The sequence below is a fragment of the Thunnus maccoyii genome, chromosome 5, assembly GCF_910596095.1.
Source record: "Thunnus maccoyii chromosome 5, fThuMac1.1, whole genome shotgun sequence".
Lineage (NCBI taxonomy): Eukaryota > Metazoa > Chordata > Actinopteri > Scombriformes > Scombridae > Thunnus > Thunnus maccoyii.
Window position 1 is genome coordinate 32,020,171 of NC_056537.1, and position 21,279 is coordinate 32,041,449.

A 21,279-nucleotide genomic window follows, 5' to 3' on the forward strand; every position below is an offset into this window, starting at 1 on the left:
CTCATTTAACATTCATTAGCTACAGATGGTTGTAATGTTTTGTCATTTTAACTGTCGATGGTCAGCTTTATATTGTCATCTGTGCTGGTTTTACATGAAGATGTCATCTAAATGTCGTTTATTCCTCTAGACGCAGGCTTTCTATAGGTGTGTATGGGGACATAAATCTGCAGTTTAAAGATTGTAAATGGACTTTATGAAATTAGATTTTCCAAATCACTGTTAAAAAGGCCAACAAAGACTAATCAAAGCATGTGCTCTTTTTGAAAAGCAATAGTAAAGAAAATATGTCTTTGCTTTTATTTTGGCCATGTGACAGTGACTCACATCAGATTAGCACAAGCCGGACTGTATATGGAAATGACAGCAGGAGTCATTTCATATGGAAATGAGGGCTTGTGCTCCAGTCTGTCCTCGCGTGTTTAACAACTTCCTGTCAAGGCGCTGCTTTTTACTTCTCTGTTTCTCTTGCTCTTCTTTCTTTCATTTCAGTTCAGTAATGCTTATCGGCATGACGAAATTCAAACATCTGCATTACCAAAACATGTTTTTAAGATGTAAATAATCTCTCTCACCCCTTCCTCCATCCAGCTCTCTTTCTTCCCCTTTTGTAAACCCCTGGCTGCAGGTGACGAAGTGTTTGAGCCTCTGGTGATGAACTGCTGCCTGGTGCAGATGGCTCATTGTTGTATCCGCTGCCCTGCCCCTTTAATAACACACTTTGGACATCGGCTAGTGTCACTAGCGCTGTTTTATAGCTCACAGTGTGTATGTATGTCACAGCGTGCTCTCTTTGTGCCCATATTTTTTTGTGCTTCAGTGTAGCTCTGCTGAATTTTTTTTAACTGCATTTGCTTATATTGTCTGGTGATAATGTGAACAGATGCAGCATAACAATGGTGAAGAGAATACAGCAGTGTGCCTTCTGTCTTCTTTTTAACCAGAACAAATCTAAGTTTTCATACTGGTCGTTCAGCCAGAATCCAGGAGCAGGTCAGCTGCACAATGTAGTCTGAGACTGGTTATGCACAAACTGTGGTATGGTTTGGATGCATATGTCATGATGACAGCATTTTCAGTGGCATTCTTGGCAATAGAATGCAAGATAAACTCACTCACTGATAAATGAGCAGATATCAACGTGGAAGCCCAAGTTGATTACCACACAGTTTTTTTAGAGGGCAGCAGTAGATGGACGTTTGCTTTCACTACTTACAAGCCATAAAGGAGGCTCAACTGTTAGACGTGTGTCAAAACAGACACCAATAATCTCTCTTCTCTCTATATAAAGCAAGGAATGTATGTATGTATGTATGTATGTATGTATGTATGTATTTATGGTAAGTTTGTCCTTCGCGTATCTCGAGAACTGTTCATCCGATCTACTTCTTCCCTGGCAGGTGGATCGCAGGGGAAACGAGGAAGTGCAATGTTGATGTGTGAAGTTGTTTGGATGAGCGGTTCTCGAGAAATATATTAAAAAAATACCTCATAAATAACATCGATTTGCTTCTTCTGCCTGTGGAGACAACGAGTGGAAATACAGACAGCACCACACCCACATTGTGGTTGGAGGTGGGATTAGACCCAGTGATGAGAATGAACTGAAGAAGTTTAGAAAGTTAAGCTCAGTTCCTGTTCAGCATGCGTGGGAACTTTTGTATGTATATTCAAACCATAGTGCCGGATGTCTCAGGCATGTCTTGAACAAGCCCCACAGTTCATCTGATCAACTTCAGCTCAACTCAAAATTGTAGTCCTCACATATTCTGCGTGTGAAGCGTTTAGGGAGCATTAGTAAAATGTAGTGTCTACCGATAGCATGCATGTGAGGCATTTGTTTGCACTAGTTTAACTATAAAGGAAAGAGTCTCTGTATGTACGTATGTCTGTCAATGACTTTTCTCAACAACCGTTCATCCGATTGACTTCACACTTGGTGGGTGTATTGCGGAGGAGTCAAGGAAATGCAGTGTCAAGTGTGAGCTCATTATACTCATAATAACCGATAAATTATTGAGAATTATTAGGTCTTGATGGTTTCTATTTTAACCGGCGCAGCTCTCCTAGCCTTTACGATACTAGTTCAGCGCCCCAGGAAACTCTCAGATCAATTGCATGCATTGTAAATCATTTCACGTGATGCTACTCGGCCAATCAAATCTGTGCATTCTAATAAGCACACAGGGGAGAGATGAGATGAGACTGTCAGTCGGACAAATAAGTTCATATGTTCCGAGACCAGGGCGATTGTGAAGCACCACTACAAGACAAAGCTGGGACAAAATCTTTTTAGCAAACATGCCCACTCAAATCCAAACCCATTCACACCTCACATCAACTGTATTGATTTTTCTATTCATTGAAGCGGCAATACTGGAGGCCAAGCAATCAGCCTGTTCTGAACAGGCACGTTTTGAACGGGCACAGCACTAGTAATGACAGAAAGCAAACCGGCAGTGTCGGACTATTTAAGATGTATTACTCTGATATTTTATTCCACTGTTTTATATGTTGTCCTCAACTGTTAGGGTGGTTTGTCATGATAAACTTCATGCTAGACATACATTGTGGACTACTAATTTTAGCAAGCAGTCCTACATACAGGACACATATGCAGTCCTGACCAACTCAGATAGCTGCTGAAACCATTGAACCCCAGTGCATCATCAGTGCGTTTTAGATAGCTGCTGCTTCTGTGTTTGTGAGCTGTCCATATGTGATTGAATCACCCAAGATGCATTTTAGCGGTACGTGTGAACGGGACCAAAGTCTCTTTCTGTGTGCACTAAGCTAGCTATCACTTTCTCTCCTGCTGACAGATTCTGGCTCACAGTGATATTTTGGTTTCACTTGGACTTCTTTTCCTGGCTGGCTCAGTTCTGTGTGTGTGTGTGTGTGTGTGTGTGTGTGTGTGTGTGTGTGTGTGTGTGTGTGTGTGTGTGTGTGTGTGTGTGTGTGTGTGTGTGTGTGTGTGTGTGTGTGTGTGTGTGTGTGTGTGTGTGTATGTGTGTGTATGTGTGTGTATGTGTATGTGTGTGTGTATGTGTGTGTGTATGTGTGTGTGTATGTGTGTTCGGAGAGGGAGAGTGTGTGTGTGCCGGAGACTGTAAGAGAAGGAAGCAAAGGAGGGGCGAACATTTTTACATACCAAGAATGGACCTAGAAAGTAACATGTTAAAGGTAAACTTTTTTTAATCATCACGAGGGATGCAGCCCCTCATGATTTAATCATCTGGGTCAAACTCAAGAAATACGTCACATTGTTTTGATCTGCAAATTGTGGCTAGTGGGCAAATCTGTAATTTTTGCAAATGCCAGAAGTGAGTGGTAAGATACACCACAGTTTGAATAAATTTTTCAAATACAGTGGTGTGAGGTTATTGAATGTGATACAGAGGCTCATTACGTTGTGGCAAACTGTGTGAAGGAGAAGTCAATAGAAGGATAGAATGAGAAGAAAAGCCACTGAGAAAGTGAGGTATGGTGTCAACGAGGGCAGCTGGTGGTACAGCCTGCAGCCAGACAAGGCTGAAATCTGAGACTTGCACAACCACAGAGTCGGGCGGAGGGAGGGGGCAGAGAAGGAAACACAAGTGGGAGAAAGAGAGTGAAAGAGAATGTCCATCGAAGAGGGGGAAAAAAAAAAAAGCTAAATATGCAGGCTTGAGACAGAGAAAGCATGCAAGACGCTGTAGGGGGAAAAAAAAGAAAACGGAGAGATACAGACATGAAGATGAAGTCTAGGTGGACAAAGAACATTCGTTAGTCCAGCCCAGAGTCCAGTTTAAAGTCTGTGTGAAAGAGAAAAAGATGTGTCGTGGAGAGGAAGGGGTTATATGTACGGGTTGGGAGCTGCTGAGAGAGAAAGGGGAAGGGTGTGAGTGAGCATGCTCTGTTAAGGCTGACATTGGATGCCGGCTTAGCTGCTCTCTTGTCTCAGACACAAACACACCCAGCAGCAGCGACACCTACCACACTCCAGGGGACAGAGAGAACATGGCTTAAATAAAAGAACGCAGAGGGAAAAAAAAAGTCAAGACGGAGAGAGAGAGAGAGAGAGACTTTGTTTGGGACCTTCCCTTCTTTCCCTCTCTCGAGCTACAGCCGTCTCCTCTTCCACCGGGAACTCAAGAGAAAGCAGGGCTTTGTTTGCCAATCAGTAAAGGATTATTAATCTGTTCAACTTTTTTTTTTTGTTGTTGTTGTTTTTTTTTTAGAGAAACGAGCCCTCCTATTGCTGTGGGAATTGTGCTTTTGTTGCGGCAAACCTGCAATTTTGGAAAACACTGTTTTGGTTTTGGAAGAGGATATACCTGTTTAAAAGCTGCAGTGATGCAGCGCCAGACTCTACAGTGCCTTATCTGGCACCATGAAAAACAAAGTTGGAACTTGTAAAAGGATAACTAATCCAATTTGGGGAAAATCTACAGTGACTTGGCTAATCTGTCTCGTGTTGCCTTCAGGTCCTAGTGGCTGATTGGGAGCAACCAGGGAGTGGCAGATTCACCACACACTGACAGACTGCTTACAGACTTTTAGTGTAACAGAAAGCCATCAGTGAGTTTGTGTGTTTAAGCGCCTAGCAACCTGCTCGGTGTTCCTGTTTATCGCAGCGTTCAGTTTGGCCTGATAGGCGGGTTTGGTGGATGCCTGCTTCACTAACAGGATATCAATGGTGGACTAGGGGACATTGGAGTTTGATATTTTGTAGTTTTCCCTCACAGTCTCCTCCTCTTCCCTCTTGTGAGCTTTTTTTTTTAATGCTTTTGGATATTAAGGACCTCCATTTGCCCTTGGGTGGATACAGCACTCCATTCTTTCACAACATTGCCCTGGACCCTCATGCACTTACTCTCCTTAATGGGGGATCAGGAGAAAGAAATATGAGCCTCTGTTTCACGGTGTGTTTAGGGCAACAGTAGTGACATCAGTGTGTGGTTTCCATGGAGAAGGCCAGAGAAATATGGCGGTGAGGGGCTGCGCGAACGCTCTACCCCCATGTCTCTGGTCCAAGTGAAATCGAAGCCGGCTAGCGTAGCACTGCATGCTCCACCCTGGAACTCCTTGTTCAGACTCTTCTCATGTGTAGCCTCAAGGAGCGTGCACAGGCCTGAAGGTGAATAAGCTTTTAAAAGATAACACAGAGAACATTCGCTAATTTCTGGAGACATTTACATTTTTCATTCATATGGGTTTAATGTGTGTGTGTGTGTAACTGTCCTTGCAGCTGCTGTCAAGGTGTTTGTAAGATATATTCCTGTGCTCAGTAGAGCTGTAGCTGTGTTTGTGGCAGTTTGATAGATTCATACTTTGTGTACGGGGAGTTTGGCTAGCGGGAGCGTCTGTACTGTATGTTGTGACAGAATAAATTTTGAATGGCTTGTGTGTGTGTGTGGGTGAGCACAGAAGATGCTTTAAGCAAAGTGTGCCTGTGTGCATTGTGAATTATACGTGGCGGTGTGTATGTACACAGTATGGTCTGTGTGTGTGTGTGTGTGTGTGTGTGTGTGTGTGTGAGACTAAGAAAAGAGTGGGCCATGAGTTGAGAACAAAGAATGGCATGTTTGTGTTGAAGCCTTGCTTGTTTTCTGCCTCCCCCTCTACTCGTGCCCTGTTCATTTATCTCATCCCTCTCTCTGTCTCATGTCTACTGCCATATCCTCTTTTCTGTATCTTTGTATTTTATCCCAGTTGATTTCTACCATGACTTTCCCTCCGTCCTTGCTGCCTGTTTCTCTCCTTTTTTATATTCCCTCATTTCTTGTTTTTATCCTCACTTCTCTTGGCTTTAGTCTTTTAATAAGTAGTCCCCATAGCATCTCAATATTTGTCTCTTTTGTACCGATTTTCCATCTATTTGCATTACAGAAGCGTCTGTGTGTGTTATTTGTAGTGTTTGTAAAAGTGTTTTTGTCTTAGACAAGTTGGTGCTCGCTGAGAATTAACTCGGGTGACTCCAACATCGTTTTTCATTATAAAATGCCAACATTTGAGCATTTTGAATCGTTTTTTTTGTTCAGGTAGATTAAAGTTAGGCCTTGCCATAAACTCTGCTCCCTAGAGATCTGTCTCTGCTGAGAAAGACAAAAACTCACACAAGGAAATTAATCAGATTCCCTCTTCTTAATATAGTAGTGATTTGATTAAAAACTGGACCCATGTTAGTGTTTGATGAGCAGAAATGTAGACGCATCAAAATCGATCTCACTCTCCCTCCAGGAACGGATGCTTTAATGTGTGCTCTTCCATTAGGCCAACGTTGGCTACGTTTACATGCACTCAATAATCCAATCAGGACCAGCAATCAGAGTAAGGCAATTCTCCAATTAAGATGTTTATGTTGGTTTGCAGAAACATAATTCAAATGAGTTTTTAAGACAAGAGCCAGCACTAGATAATAACACATTTATAATGTCTTCTAGTGCTGTAAAAGGTTTGTTCACAGCCCTGTATGCACCCCTGTACATGTCAACATTGAAATACTTTACATGGTCATGTTATTGATTTAGCCTGTAATACTCCTCCTTTTCCATGTAAAGGAAGATTAATAGTTGAATGGACACACACAACAATAAGTTACATTTTCTTCTTGTATTCATACCTCATGATGTCTCTCCTTTAAAAAAAAAAAACACACCCCCCACTTTTATAGTGCAGATTGAACCACGGGTTGTTTGTGTTGCATACAGAGCGTTGATGGACGATAAAACGATAGAAGAGACATAATAAAGTGTAAAAAATCTGCTGAAATTGGATTAAGCCGTCTACATGCCTTTTTATAATTGTACTACACTTTATATCCTACTATGATGATGCATTTACACAGTGAGTGTAATGTCTTGAAGGGCTCCACTTTACTCATGTTACCGCCTCAGTCACATGATTGGACTATTCGTGTGCATGTAAACTGTGCAGTTGTTCTTAACCTTTTAATCTTAATAACTGAGGAATGAATGGCATTTTTTTTCATTTAATCCTTTCAGTGCTACAAATTGACTTAAGACATGTACAGACGGGTGACATATTAAAAGGGAAAAACCGGTACAGGTCTGAATGCTTGACCCCTACAGTGAGGGGATCTGGTGACTCTGTTATGCTGTGGGGGGCATTTTGGGACGGGTTCATGGTTCGGGTCCACTTTTCCCCTTAGAGGGAAGGGTCAATGTGAATCAATGCAAAGTTGTTCTGAGGCATCATCTTTATCCTTCCAGGATGACAATGCCCCAATTCACAGAGCACGAGGGCTCACTGAATGGTTTGATGAGTATGAAAATCAGTGTTTCCTCTAGGTTGAGTGGTTTGGCCTGGGGTGGGCGAGTGTTGTCAATCGGTTTTGGGGGGAATTACAAGGCAGCTACACGGTTTTCCATTTTCTATTTATCTGTTTAGCGCTCCATGGTTTAGCGTCGTCAGGTTAGGCTAACCCATTGTTGCTAACTTTGGGGCTAACCCCTTCATTTTCCAGCAGTTGGGGAAACAACAGACGTGACTTTTCTTGGTCTTGACAAGCTGCAGCATTTATTAACTGACACACTGTAGTCTGTACTGTACATTTACTGCCAGACTGACAACTTACTGCTAACCTTTTCCTCTGCTCCGCTCACATCCACCGTTATTTTTCTGTCACTTGGTCTCTCACGTAACCACTCACTCGCTTACGCTCTGCTCTATTTCTTAAAAGGAGTTGCGCTCCCAAGAGTTTCCCAGGCAACGACACAGACGTTAACTCACGTTTCGAGACAGCGCTGCTCAGTGGCTCCCAAACACTATTAATTTGTGAATGAATGGATATTTGGCGTTATTTTTGACATTTAAAAAAATATTTTTTGGCCTGGCGGTGGTTCTCGTTCTCGTACTATTATAGGGGAAACATTGAAAATGATGCGAATCATATGCTATGGTCTTCACAGTCACCAGATCTCAACCCAGTTGAACACCTATGAGAGATTTTGACTGACATGTTAGACCACCTCCAACACCATCATCAAAACACCAAATGAGGGAATATGTTTTTTGAAGAATGGTGGTCCTCAGCCTTGACACTGATTCTACACGCCTACAGAGAGGGGTGAACACAATGTTTGGTTTGCCTGCTGTGTTGTCATAAAACAGTGTTGCAAGTGGAGAGAGGAAACAGGTAGTCCCCTTTTGTTGATGGTTTATGCACCGTCATGTTGTGTCAGTTAATAACTTTTCATGTCCTAAAGTTGTTGTTTTTTTCTCACCCAACATTTTCAGTGATACATCTGACTATGCATAAAATGAAGGGACTAAATTCCAAAGTTTAAAGTATCAAGACTGTCTTTACCACTTCAAAAATGGTCTCTGTTGTTGAAGCTGGGTTGGTGGTTTTTCACTTGAAATAATGACTCTGTTTGTGTGTCAGTAAAGATCATTTAACAGCTTCTCTGCAGTAGGAATAGTTTACAGAGGCTGTGAAAGTAGTCATAGTGAGAGAGTATCATCAGACTTGAAAGTGTGCTGGAACATTTGAACACCACACATGAACGCTGCTATCTGAGCTCCATGCACGAATGACAGAATATATGAAGGTCAGACTGAGATCTTGTTTGGGCAATGGCCATGGCACTTTCCCAAAAACAACAATCCAACCGTCAGCCCTGTTTTTTTTTGTTGTGCTGATCTCTGCAAATTAGTAAGGATTGACAGATTAGGGTTATCGATCTATTCTTATCAGGCAATGTTTGTTTACTGTTTGTTTGTTTTTTCTTCTCTTTTCAGAGGTCCCCACATTTCAAGAGAAGACGAAAGCCTTATTTGGAAATCTTATGGACGAAGGTGGGTATTTCTGTTTCTGTTAAGTGTTCTCACCCCCCCGTTTGACGTGTGTCCTTGTCCATCTACAGTGGACCATTTCACCCCATTTGTGTCTCTGCTGTTGGTTGGTAGACTAAGCTGTTTCCTGTTTGTGGATTTGGATCTTGTTGTTGTTGTTGTTGTTATTTTATTTTCTCCTTATTAAACAGAAAAATGCACCATCCTTTCACTTTAGTCTTTTATATTGCTCCTCCTGAATACCGAGGACTATGTGCCTAGTCATTGTTTATCTCTGCACTTCTTACTGTCATCATTGTTCCCTCCACCTCCTTGACACGGAGCAGTATGTGCACATTGCCCTCTATCTAGTCAGTGGACTTGCTTTTTCTGTCTCGTCAGCCCTTCTGAACAATGTTTTCCGTTCTGTCTCACACACCTTTTTTTGTATCTTTTTGCTGAATGTATAATTTAAGGGCGTACAAAGCCTCTTTTAGAAGGATCATCTCGCTGCTGGTTCTCTTTAGTGTCGACACTGTAAACACTAAACACAGAAGCCTTGTAAACTGTAAATTCAGACTGTAAAAACCTTTTCCTAAGCCACCTGCTGACAACAAAAGGGCGCCGGGCCTTGCTCGTCTATATTTTGCCTCCGTCTTGGCTGTGTCACTTCGTAGCCCCCCATGTGTCAGCTGAACAAGAGATATGTTTATCCCCTCGCAAGCTCTCTTTAGCCGGGCATGTTGCTACTTGTTGTACATGTTTGTGCTGCCAACTCGCTATTGTAGCTGCTGTCATCCAGCCGAGATTTGTTTCAGAAGTAGGGGTGTAACTCTACACAAAATTCACGGTTCGGTGTTCACAGTTGGTTTTGGGGGTTATGGTTCGGTATGATTTCAGTACAGCAGGAAAAAAAAATAGAATGTAACATTTTGGTCCTTTATTTTGGAAAAATGTTAACATCCAACAATGGCTCATTGGCCAAAACTGTTACTGAAAAGTTTAGTTGTACTGCAGCGGAAACTAGGGATGTCAACATTTAACTGTTAATCGGTTAATCGCTGAGAATATTTTTGAGCGGTTACGCATGTTAGTCTATAGGTTAATTTGCATACTTGTTACTTCACATTATTCACGTTAGATCAATCAGTGCCAAATTTCGGTACTTTGCGGGACTGAGAGTGTCTCACATGGAGGCTCCATCACTGACAGGAGCACCAACCTGTAGATACAAAGAGACGCGATGGATCCATTTTACCAGCCTGCACGACGGCTAGCAGCTAGTTAGCATGGCCAACATTATTAATGTAGTGGTGCCGTGTTGTGTGTAGCCCACAGACTGTATGAAAATAAGGTGTAGCTGCAGTGTCTCTGGTTTAACAGCACCCTGCTGGGCAGGTGACAGGTGTGTTTATGGTGTTTGTGTGCACTGAAAGACTTCAAGGCAAGGATATAAAGTCACACACACTCAAATGTAGAGTGAAAGCTATGAATGAGAGGGGAGGATTGTTTCACCACGGAGATAAAAGAGCATATTTTAGTAATAGTGTTGCACTCGTTTGTCATTCGGACGGCAGCGACACTAACCAGGCTACCTTGGCTAAGCCGGGTAGGATACATCCAAGAGCACGCTACAGCTAAGTGGTGCGTTGCCAAAACGTTCCAGGTGGAACCGGCGCTCTAGAATTACTGTTCTGCATGTCAGAGTAAATGGATTATTAAAATAGTTTGACAGTAATTGTTCACGGGTCACGGAGCATACCGAACAGAACATCCTGTACCGAACAGTTTGGGAGGAATACGCGTATCATAACACCCTAGTCGGACGTAACAATTAAATCACTCATCTACTAAAGGATATGATTCAGCATTTTTTTTTTTCTTAAAGTGTATGAAGCCTGCTTTCGATGGTGGTACAACCATTCTGCCATAGCACTGCCCTGCCATGTTGATGACAGTTTGGGTGCCCAAATCCCAAGAGCCTGTGTGTATAGCTTGGCTAGTCAGAAGCAATGTGTTAATCACATCAATCACAACTGAGCTGGCTTTTTCAAAGATTGCGGTGCAGCAGTGGAAAGCAGTGACGGATCTCCTGGCAGAATTTAGATCATAAGTTATAAGTTAGTCATAACATTACACTGATATAGATTAAACTGCTATAGTAATATTAAAACAAAACTTTTAATTCTTTAATACTGGGACTTGGTGTAGCAACACAACAGTTTCTCTCAACTCTTAGACTACAAAAGTTGCTCCCTTTCCTGGCCTCCTGGTCGAGGTCCAGTGTTGATCTATTTCAGTAAAGTATGTTTAGCCATACAGTGATTCTGCTGACTGAGCTGCAGTCAGTATTCTTCATGTTATATTAACTGTAGCCCATTATTCATTTCAAGCCACTGTCAGCATCCTCTGGAGGCACTTTGACCTGAAATGAAGGAGTGTATCATCATCATTATTATTATCATTATTATTATTATTATTATCATCATATTTACAGCCACATGGAGCTCTCTCTCTCTCTCTCTCTCTCTCTGACTTCCAGTGACTGTCATATCTAGCAGTCACTGCAGTGTTTCTCTTGTTTGACAGCAGTACCAATCAGCCACACCCAAACCACACAAACTTCCTCAGCACACACACACACACACAGCTGGCAGATTTTCTTCACACATCACCACACATGGACTACGCTACACATTTAAGTGCATGACTTGAGTTTTTTGCCTTACTCAACTAAGGCAAAATGTCAATTTCCAAGATATGTTGAGGGCATTACACAATATTAGTTAGCAGTGAGAATTTGATGAAACACAGTTGGTTAGAAAGCAAGTTGCTGTGCTTGCTAAAATTAAAAGCTCAATAAAAATATAGCACAAGTTTCCAATTAGAGCTGCAACAAAAGAAAATGAATGGCCAACTATTTTGACAATCGATTCATCGTTAAGTAATTTTTCAAGCAAAAATGACACATTTGATGGTCAGACTATGCTGCTTTTCTTGGTCTTACATGATAGTAAGTTGAATTTTTGGGGTTTTGGACTGTTGGTCGGGTGAAACAAGACATTTAATGATGTCACCTTGTGCTGTAGCATGTTGTGATGGGCATCTGTCACTGGTTTCTGATGAGTCATTGACCAATGATTAGCGGATTAATTGAGAAAATAATCAGCAGATTAATCGATAATAGAAAAAAATCATTAGTTGCAGCCCTATTTACAACTTGGATGTCAAAATACCAACACTTTAAAAATACATTTTATATGAATACCTTGAAGAAAGGAATATGCAGTGTTAATACTCTGCTGAAGCTACCCATTTATAGTAAATGACCCTCTTTGAGGCATTGTCCTCAAGCTGAATTAGCCAAATTAGTTATTGTCTGTACAAAGCTACCCCATGTTAGCTATTTCAGGCTTGCATGCTAGCTGACAGTGACCCTGGCCTTGGCCTAACTGAATGTCCTGAGCTAATTTGGTCCCACTGCTCTTAGTGCTGCTGCTAGCATGTTAGCCAGCTAAGAAGGGCTATTAATAGCTGCTAAGGCATTATCTCCATCGCAGCAGATGTTTGCAGGCAGGCAGGCAGGCACAGGGGCAGCTAGCTAATACCGTCTCTCATTAGATCTAGTTTTTACTTTTGCAGTTGGCACAAGAAGCTTTACCCTAGCACATGCACTTTAAAGAAGCTGTCTGCCTGCTGGCACTGCTGCCAGCTACCGAGCTAGACGCAAGAGGCAAGCTTATGCAACTAATGTGGTGACTCTATCTACATCATCATCTGGTATTCACGGTTACTGGTCGACCCTAAAACCTGCTGGGAGTGGTCAAAAATGTCAGGAAATCACTGAAATTTAAACGGCTTCCCTAGAAGCAGGGCTGGAACTAATTAATGTGCTTGAAAAGCAGGGTTTTTTTAGCTGTGTTTTAGTCGTGGGAGTCAAAAAAAAATCAAAGTAAAGAAGAAAAAAAAGCAACATTTACCTTTTTTTTTTTTTTTTTTTTTTTTTTTTTTTTTTTTTTTTTTACAAATGAATACGCCTCCTAATGTCCTCTAATGTGCAAAAATATGTTTAGAGAGTAAACATGTCAGGGAAGACCACCTTCGATGCTCTCTTACTCCCAACAACAAAGTATTTTCTAACACTTTTAAATTGCGGTTGCCAAATTATCTGCGAGGTTAGACAAATTGAGCAGCCCTGACTAAAGATTTGGCAGCTTTTTCACTTGTGGGTGTGAAATTTCCCAGCTGTTGGACTGTCTACATATTGCTGTGCTGTCTCACCACCTCATTCTCTTGTCTTCACCTCCCACACGTAGTATCTTCTCCTCTCTCCACATTTTCTCCTCTCTGTTCCGGGTCACCCTATGCTGCGTCTGTCTGTGGGCAGGGCTATAAAAAGGATGAACTATGCCAGCTAGCAGAGTTCTGCATCCACTCTTTGCTTATTTGCACATTTTTCATTCCTTTTTTTTTCTGTTAAGCCGTCATATGTTTTTCATGTTCTTATTCGCTTTTTTTTTTTTAAGCTACACAGCTCCTATGTCCGCTCCTGATGTACTTGACCCGCTTGACCCCAGACTTTGCTGTCTCATTCTTTCTCTACCGCTTCTCACTTCCTTTTTTCTTATCCTGTTCTCCACCCTCCTTCCTTTCATCTCCAATAGCTCTTCTCTTCTCAGCACATACCTTTTTTTTTTTTTTTTTTCTCCTACCCATCATTTTTACTCTGTTCCTTTTCTCTACCCCTCGCCTTTGCTCTGCTCCACAGGCCGTCCCATACTTAACCACAAACATGTTACCAAGGCAACAGCTCAGCACGATAGGAAACAGCAGCTCCACACACACACACCACATCTGAGTTCACTTTACTGTCTGGTTGTTCTTTTTTTATATATGTGACGAAGAAAATCTGCGCAGCTCTGACTTGTTGCCGGGACAGTAATAAATACGTTGTACATATAGAGACGTGTTTTCTGCTCATTCCTCATGTAGCCTTGTTTTTGTCAAGTGAAGATACCGTAAGGTCTTATAGAGAGGGTATATTCCTCTTAAACAGTCTGTATGCTTCAAATGAAATCCAAATGCCTGCAGTAACCAGTGTCTAAACTGCCAAAACCGCAGGCATATTGGTTTGAAGCACAAATTTATTGTGGTTCCAGGCGCTTCGTAGCTTACAGCAGTCATACAAGACTGGGAAGTGAGTATGGACAAGTGGGCAACTGCACCAGTTACTTGTGCGAGGCAGTAAAGCTGTTTTGATAATTGATTTTACATTTATATACACATGGACACTTGGACAGCAGTTACCTGTCAGAACAATATGCTTGCTGGATACTTGATTCTGACATGTTTTACTGCTGATGGCAGTTCATGCTGTACACAGCAAACACATACAGTGGATTGTTGCTCTGCTTGATTTTTTTTTTTTTTTTTTTTAAACTGCGAGAGAGCTATGAAGCATGGTAAGAGATGGGAATAGATTAGCTCATCATGTGCCTGCATGTCATGTAAGTTGAATAGCGCAACCGGCATAAACATACAAGGAGACCAGTTATATTTCCTGCTGCACGTTTGTTCATCAGGAGCTGAATTGAACCGTCTCACCTGATGGTAAAAGCTTGGTGGTCTCACAGCTTTGAAATTACTAGTATAACAGGATGTTTTTTACACTGTAAATACTGGTTAGTGAATATTTCTGTGCAACAGATGAAGACTTAAAGTTTAGGGAGCTCTGACATTAGGATAGAATCAAATTTGTTCAAGTTAAAAATAAAGTATAAGGTAATTGTTTAATCTACTGAGGAACTTAAGATGACAGATATGACTTAACATCATATCACATACGCCAACTATACCATCTCAGCGGAATTCAGCATGTTGTGTCTCTGTCTGCCCTATCATCCTCATCTCTTTTTAGTGGATTGGCCATCAGCTTTGATGTAGGGGTGTCAGAGGTATACAGCCAGGGACCTAGCAGTCATAACTCATAGATGTGCAGCGGGTAAGTAAGAAGAGTTACAAGGAAAGGACTTGTGTAGAAAATCAGCTACACTTTTTTTTTTTTTTCCTCTGATACAAAGACTTCAGCGCCATATTACACTCTGACAACTTTATCATGGCTCTCTCTTTCCATCTCTCTCTTTCCATTTACCAGAAATGAGTCGCCAGACTGCCACCGCGCTGCCCACAGGAACCTCCAAGTGCCCCCCCTCCCAGCGCGTGCCCACCCTGTCAGGCACCACTGCCTCCAACAGCGACCTGGCCAGCCTGTTCGAGTGCCCCGTCTGCTTCGACTATGTCCTACCCCCCATCCTGCAATGCCAGTCTGGACACCTGGTATGTACGGTCCAGCCCGGACAGTAACCCAATCCGGTCGTTGTACGCTGTACATCTTAGATGTCAGCTCGAGTGTCCCGTTTGCATAAAATTTTAAATCAGAAAAAAATGTGTGTGGGTGTGTTAGAGACATAATGCACAAAGTTAAGGACATATTAAATGTATAAATATTGTTAGCAAGTGCTCCCATGGGAAAGAATAGTCTCATTACTGGGCTCAACAGTACCTTCAGAGATCAGTATTTAATTGGTGTAATAAAGCTGACTGTTTTATTAGTATTATATATTAGTATTTACTCATTAATCATAACCTAATCTGCCTCTCAGTGAATACACTTCTATTTCCACCTCAATATATATTTGTCATGGTGTTTTTTACTAATAAATAGCAACTATTTTAACCACTATATCCAACTATCTCACTCAGTATTAAGTATTCTTTATTTTTAAAGAATCCATTCCATTAAATTCCATTAATTTTTCCATGTGTGAAATGGTTAAAAAATAGCGTCCCAGAACTTGACCAGTTTTATATGTTTGATTGATTGTAATTCAGAAGAAAATATTCAATTTCTAGGCATCAGTTTGAACTGGCAGTATTAGGAGGAATGTTGAGTATTGTATTTCCTGGACTACATCTCTTATATATATATATATCCTTTATTTAACCAGGTCAATGTCTCATTGACATTAAAATCTCTTTCCGGAGTGACCTGGCCAAGAGAGCAGAATAAACATTGTTACAACAATAAACACAAACAATACAAACAGAAAAATACAAGTGTCACACGCAACAAACGAGCGAACACAATATCCAGTTAAAATGCAATACAAGGTCAAAGAGGACAAAAATCCAGTTATGATGCATAAACAGGTACAATTTTCTAATTAAATTTCAGTGAAAATTTAGAAGCAATCCCATTTCTTGGCCCTGATGACATTTCAGAAGTCTTTCCCACTCCTCAAAGAGAAGAACATCTCATAGATAAACACTGACTCGTCTTTACGTGTTCCCCTCCCAGGTATGCTCCAACTGTCGGCCCAAGCTCACCTGCTGCCCCACCTGCCGAGGTCCCCTGGGCTCCATCAGGAACCTGGCCATGGAGAAGGTGGCCAACTCTGTCCTCTTCCCCTGCAAGTACGCCTCATCGGGCTGCGAAGTCACCCTGCCTCACACCGACAAGACGGAGCACGAAGAGCTGTGCGAGTTCCGGCCGTACTCCTGCCCCTGCCCAGGCGCATCCTGCAAGTGGCAGGGCTCTCTGGACGCCGTCATGCCTCACCTGATGCACCAGCACAAGTCCATCACCACGCTGCAGGTCAGGCTTCCCTCTCCCCCCGTCCTCTTCACGTACCAGAAATGAGTTGCCACACTGCTTATTTTGTAAAAGCATGCCTTTATAGTTCCACAAACTGATTACATTTCTTTTATAAATGCATGATATTATATTACAGATGACATTATGTATGTTTTAATCATTTTAGTCGTGACTCAAAAACAAATTGTCATGAGCACAATCTACTCTTTGCTCCAGCTTTAGGGTTCTGTTTTTTTTCATTACGTCAACACCCAAAAACTACAAAATGCTTCTACTACCATTTGCCTTTTCCAAAGTTCAATACCAGCATCTTAGTCAGCAGAAAGGACTCTCCTCTTCACTTTAATCTATCACCGCTCGCCAAGAATGAGGAAACATCAGCGAGATCATAATTCTTATCTAGATTACTCACCACCACCACCGTGTCACATCGACCAGTAATCCCACTCCTGCTCCATACTGTGTTTATTCGAGGCAGCTGTTGCCTTCTGCATGCTCTCCATCCTCAATATGTGACCCTGCATACATCACAATAGTTGGTATTTTCCATCAGTTTCATGCACACTCAGTTCATCAACATCACCATATTTATAGACTGTTGATACACTGTATGTGTGGATGCAACATGATAAATACGTATACAAGTAAGCAGTGTTTTGGGTTTTTTTTTGGCCATGCATGGCTTTAGGAACGGCAATGTTGGAACACTTCCTGTTTATATTGAAGCTTAAAGAAATCATGCGTAACGCTGTTCAACCTGTGTGTGTCTCTCTCCAGGGGGAGGACATCGTGTTCCTGGCCACAGACATCAACCTGCCGGGCGCGGTGGACTGGGTAATGATGCAGTCATGCTTCGGCTTCCACTTCATGCTGGTGCTGGAGAAGCAGGAGAAGTACGACGGCCACCAGCAGTTCTTTGCCATCGTGCAGCTCATTGGGACTCGCAAGCAAGCCGAGAACTTCGCTTACCGGCTGGAGCTGAACGGCCACCGGCGCCGCCTGACCTGGGAGGCCACGCCGCGCTCCATCCACGAGGGCATCGCTACGGCCATCATGAACAGCGACTGCCTGGTGTTCGACACGTCCATCGCACAGCTGTTCGCCGAGAACGGCAACCTGGGCATCAACGTCACCATCTCCATGTGCTAAGAACTTCAAAGAGAAGGGGGTCAAAAAAAAAAAGTTACAGATTGTTTCGGGGGGCATTTTTTTAGGGGGGGGGTCAAATCAGTTGTGACCTCACAGCGCCCCTCTCTCTCTGCCTCACCCCTTGAGATAGACTTGATGTGGAACTGGACTGTCTGATCAGGCAGCCGTGGAGGCCCAGGGGGTGGGTGGGACGGATGGATGGATGGATGGATGGATGGATGGATGGATGGATGGATGGATGAATGGATGGATGAGTGGAGGAATGAAAAAAACACAAGGACATAACTGTAGTGATGGCTATAGCCTTATAAACACACACATATAAACATATATATGTGAGACTCATGCACGCACATGCAGTCTCGCCCTCTCTCGGTCATAAACACGGACACAAACTGACAAGCTGTTCAAACTCTCTTGTCTCTTCGTCAGCGTCTCTCTCCCCGAGTGATTTCCCACCACTCCTGCTTCTCACTCTCTTATTTTAGTGTCTCTCTTTCATACTTCCTCTTCCCCCCCTCTCCTCCCCCCTCCCCCTCAGTCCTCCTCAGACATTTCAGACACTACAGCTCTCCAGCCTTCACTCCGAGACGCTGGAGGCTGGTCACCGAGCAGCTCTGTGCCCTGACAGCTACACACCGAGGAAGGCTCAAGCTATATATTTCAACACGGACTCTTGGTCAGTGCTAGGCAGTTAGCCAGCTATCTAGCTCCCCCCCCACCTCTCCCCCCTCCCCTCTCCCTTCTGTTCATAATCCACCTCAGAACCCGTCAGACCTCCTGGATCGAACGGTTCACACGCTAACCGACACACCTGCAGGGCTGCGAGCGCCGGTGTGGTCGGATGACACGGCCGGATGACACGGCCGGAGCGCGGTGGCCGTCTTCATTTAATCCAGCTCTGGAACCCAGAGCCTCATGAAGTTTTTTTTTTTTTTTTTTTTCTCTCCCAGATTTTGGTATTTATTTTCACCTGTGACCGACATGGCTATCGATGGTTTGGACTGCAACCCTCTCATAGACATGGATGCTGGTTGTAGCACCCACTTTCTGTGCAGGACCTCGGATCTGCAGCGATGGAGCTCAGCCTGCAGGCGTCCATCTACATCTACCACTTAAAACATCTGCACAGGCTCATCTGGTTTCCCTCCGGTCCACATCTGGCCCACATCAGTCCACCCAAGGCTAAAGATTGTGCGTCGGACACTGTTTAAATAGTTGACTGTCATTGATAGTTATTAGAACAGACACTGCTCTCATACTGTATGGATTTCAGAAGGCTCTCAGCTACAACAGCCCTGGATTTCTTTTTTTTTTTTTTTTCTTTTTCACGGAGTGGCGACAACAGTGGAGTTCTGACACGCACACAAACACACACACACACACACAGACACACACCTGTTGTATACGTTACAAGCTGTGTGTGTAGGTGTAACAGTGGATGAATTGAGTGTGTGTGTTGGAGCTTTTTGATGGAGAAATATAAGGGTCTGTTTTTTTTTTTGTGTGTTTGTGAGGAAGAGGAAAAACACTGCATTTCAGTTGAGTCAAAGTTTTTCTTTCGGGGTTTATTGCTTAAATTTGTTTCTTTTTAATTATTGTAGTTGTCTTTTTTTTTCGTATGAGAGAGAAGAACTCTGGTGTGTGTGTGTGTGTGTGTGCGCGCGTGTGTGAGTGTGAGTGTGAGAGAGATGGACGTTTGACAAGAAGCCTGCTCACTTTTCCTCTCCCCACTCTTACTCTATTCTGCCTCCATCTCGCTCTGTCTGCCAGTGTCGGCCTCAACCACTGATTGACTGATCACCCAAACAGGAATGAGGGACAGTTTCTACCGTTACAATGTTGCTATTGTTATTATTAAATGGAGATTATCATAATTATCATTTTTTGTAATGACTTTTAAAAGCAAAAATTAAAAGGCAGTTGTAAAACTTGTGGCTAAACTTCAGTGTTTGTAGATAAAAAGCAAGTTGTATTGTTCTTCTGAAAGTTTGTTTCCCCCCCCCCTCGAGTTGGATTGTTTTTCCTCATCTATTCGTCTCTGTCCTCTTTTGTTTGTGTGGTAAGTCTCTTTTTTTTTTTTTTTTTTTTTTCTTTTTTGTCTATGAGGAGGGAGGGAGGTGACGCCAATCATCTCTCCCTTTCTCTTCATGTGGAGTCTCAGTAATGTTGCTGCTCTCCCTCAACTCCTTGACTTTTTTCTGTTTTAATTTGTCATTAAATAAATCTATCTTTTTCATACCTGGGGCCTTTTCTCCTTTCCTTTTTAATTCTAAGTCTGAGATCCACTGAATTCCACCACCGATGAGTATTTAGAAAGTTAAAAACTATTGTTTTTGATGATATACTTTGATACATTTATTGAGAGCTCTGGTTGTCAAAATATACACATTTAAAATATGAAATTGCATATCAAAACAATCTCATCTCAGTCTATTTAGTAGCGATTCTGGAGCTTTTATCATATTGCATTGCTCTTCCTCAGCAGATGGGAGTTTGCCCAGTTGTCATGGACTTGAACCTTAAAGTTGCAGTAATCTTTATTTTTATATTGACAATGGATGACATGGCTACTTATATGTGAAAAGGGTCGCTTATAGTGATGAACCTACAGAGACTTAACACCCGACTCTGCAGCGCTACGCTTTATAGCTTGTTTCGGCTAATTATTTTGGTTTTGCGGCCTGTAACTTGATTGTTGTGATTCCGTCCCACTGCTCTCAAAGCATTGCTTCCAGACGCAGGAGGTAACCCTTTTCAGGGAAAAGGCTCTAAAAAAACCCACCATACACTTCCTGCCCAGCACCAAACAGACAGTTGGTGAGCAGCTGGTGAACATAGTGCAGCATTTAGCAGCTGAAAAGCCAGATATTTTCCTCAGGTGTTGGTGGAGGCCACAGCAGAGCTAAAATGAGTATACATAAAGGTAGCTATAAATGCAACTTCAAATGAATGCTGATTCGTCCTTTTATCTGCAGGATGTTTAAACAAGCAACTGTTTGTCAGTCATTTCTATATACAGTATAATATGTCAGTGTTGTGTTCACAGCTTGTTTCTGCTGCCCCCCAGTGGCCAAAAATTGACCTGCTAATGCAGGTTTAATTGGACATGGATTATTCTAAATCAATGTTGGCTACAGTTCCATGACAACAACTTCATGCACTGCTGAAGACCATGCAATAGGATTGAAAGCCCCAGAACAGCTATTAAATGGACCTTGAGGTAGGATTGTTTTGATAAATGGCTGCCTTTACAGTTTGTTTTTGTCCAAACTGCTTCACAGTTTGTTGTAACTCGTTCACCCATTCTCACACACAACAATGGCAGCAAGCTACCATGCAAGGTGCTGGCATGTCCATCAGGAGCAATTTGGGGTTCAGTGTCTCGCTCAAGGACACTTGGACATGCCGAGAGGAGGAGCTGGGGATTGAACCGTCAACCCTGCGGTTTAGTGGATGACCTGCTCTTCTCCTCTTTTGTCAACTGCTGCTGAAGCTCAATGAAATGTTCTTATCTCAAATTATCTACACTGAAATCAATTTGTGATGAAAGTATCTTAGAAATGTCTGGAATCTGTGTTGGTAGGAGCACTTTGAAATATACTAAACTACCACTTACTGTCTATTAAGCCAGGTTAAAAAAAAAGGCAGCACACTCATCTGAACAGGTTGTAGCACAACATTATGCTGCTGAATAT

General features: G+C 42.4%; 1 protein-coding gene across 2 annotated transcripts in view; it reads left to right on the forward strand.

The window, feature by feature from the left end:
• Positions 1-19,822, forward strand: part of siah1 (siah E3 ubiquitin protein ligase 1) — a 29,857-nt gene extending 10,035 nt beyond the window's left edge. The window contains exons 2-6 of one of the 2 annotated variants that reach the window (XM_042412638.1): positions 8,746-8,802; positions 14,696-14,779; positions 14,933-15,114; positions 16,136-16,432; positions 17,210-19,822. In XM_042412638.1, coding sequence (XP_042268572.1) covers positions 14,935-15,114; positions 16,136-16,432; positions 17,210-17,581 — 849 coding nt within the window. In that variant the 5' untranslated portion in view covers positions 8,746-8,802; positions 14,696-14,779; positions 14,933-14,934 and the 3' untranslated portion in view covers positions 17,582-19,822. The remainder of the gene's footprint in view (positions 1-8,745; positions 8,803-14,695; positions 14,780-14,932; positions 15,115-16,135; positions 16,433-17,209) is intronic. The other variant, XM_042412637.1, reaches the window with a different exon arrangement.
• Positions 19,823-21,279: the final 1,457 nt, after the last annotated feature.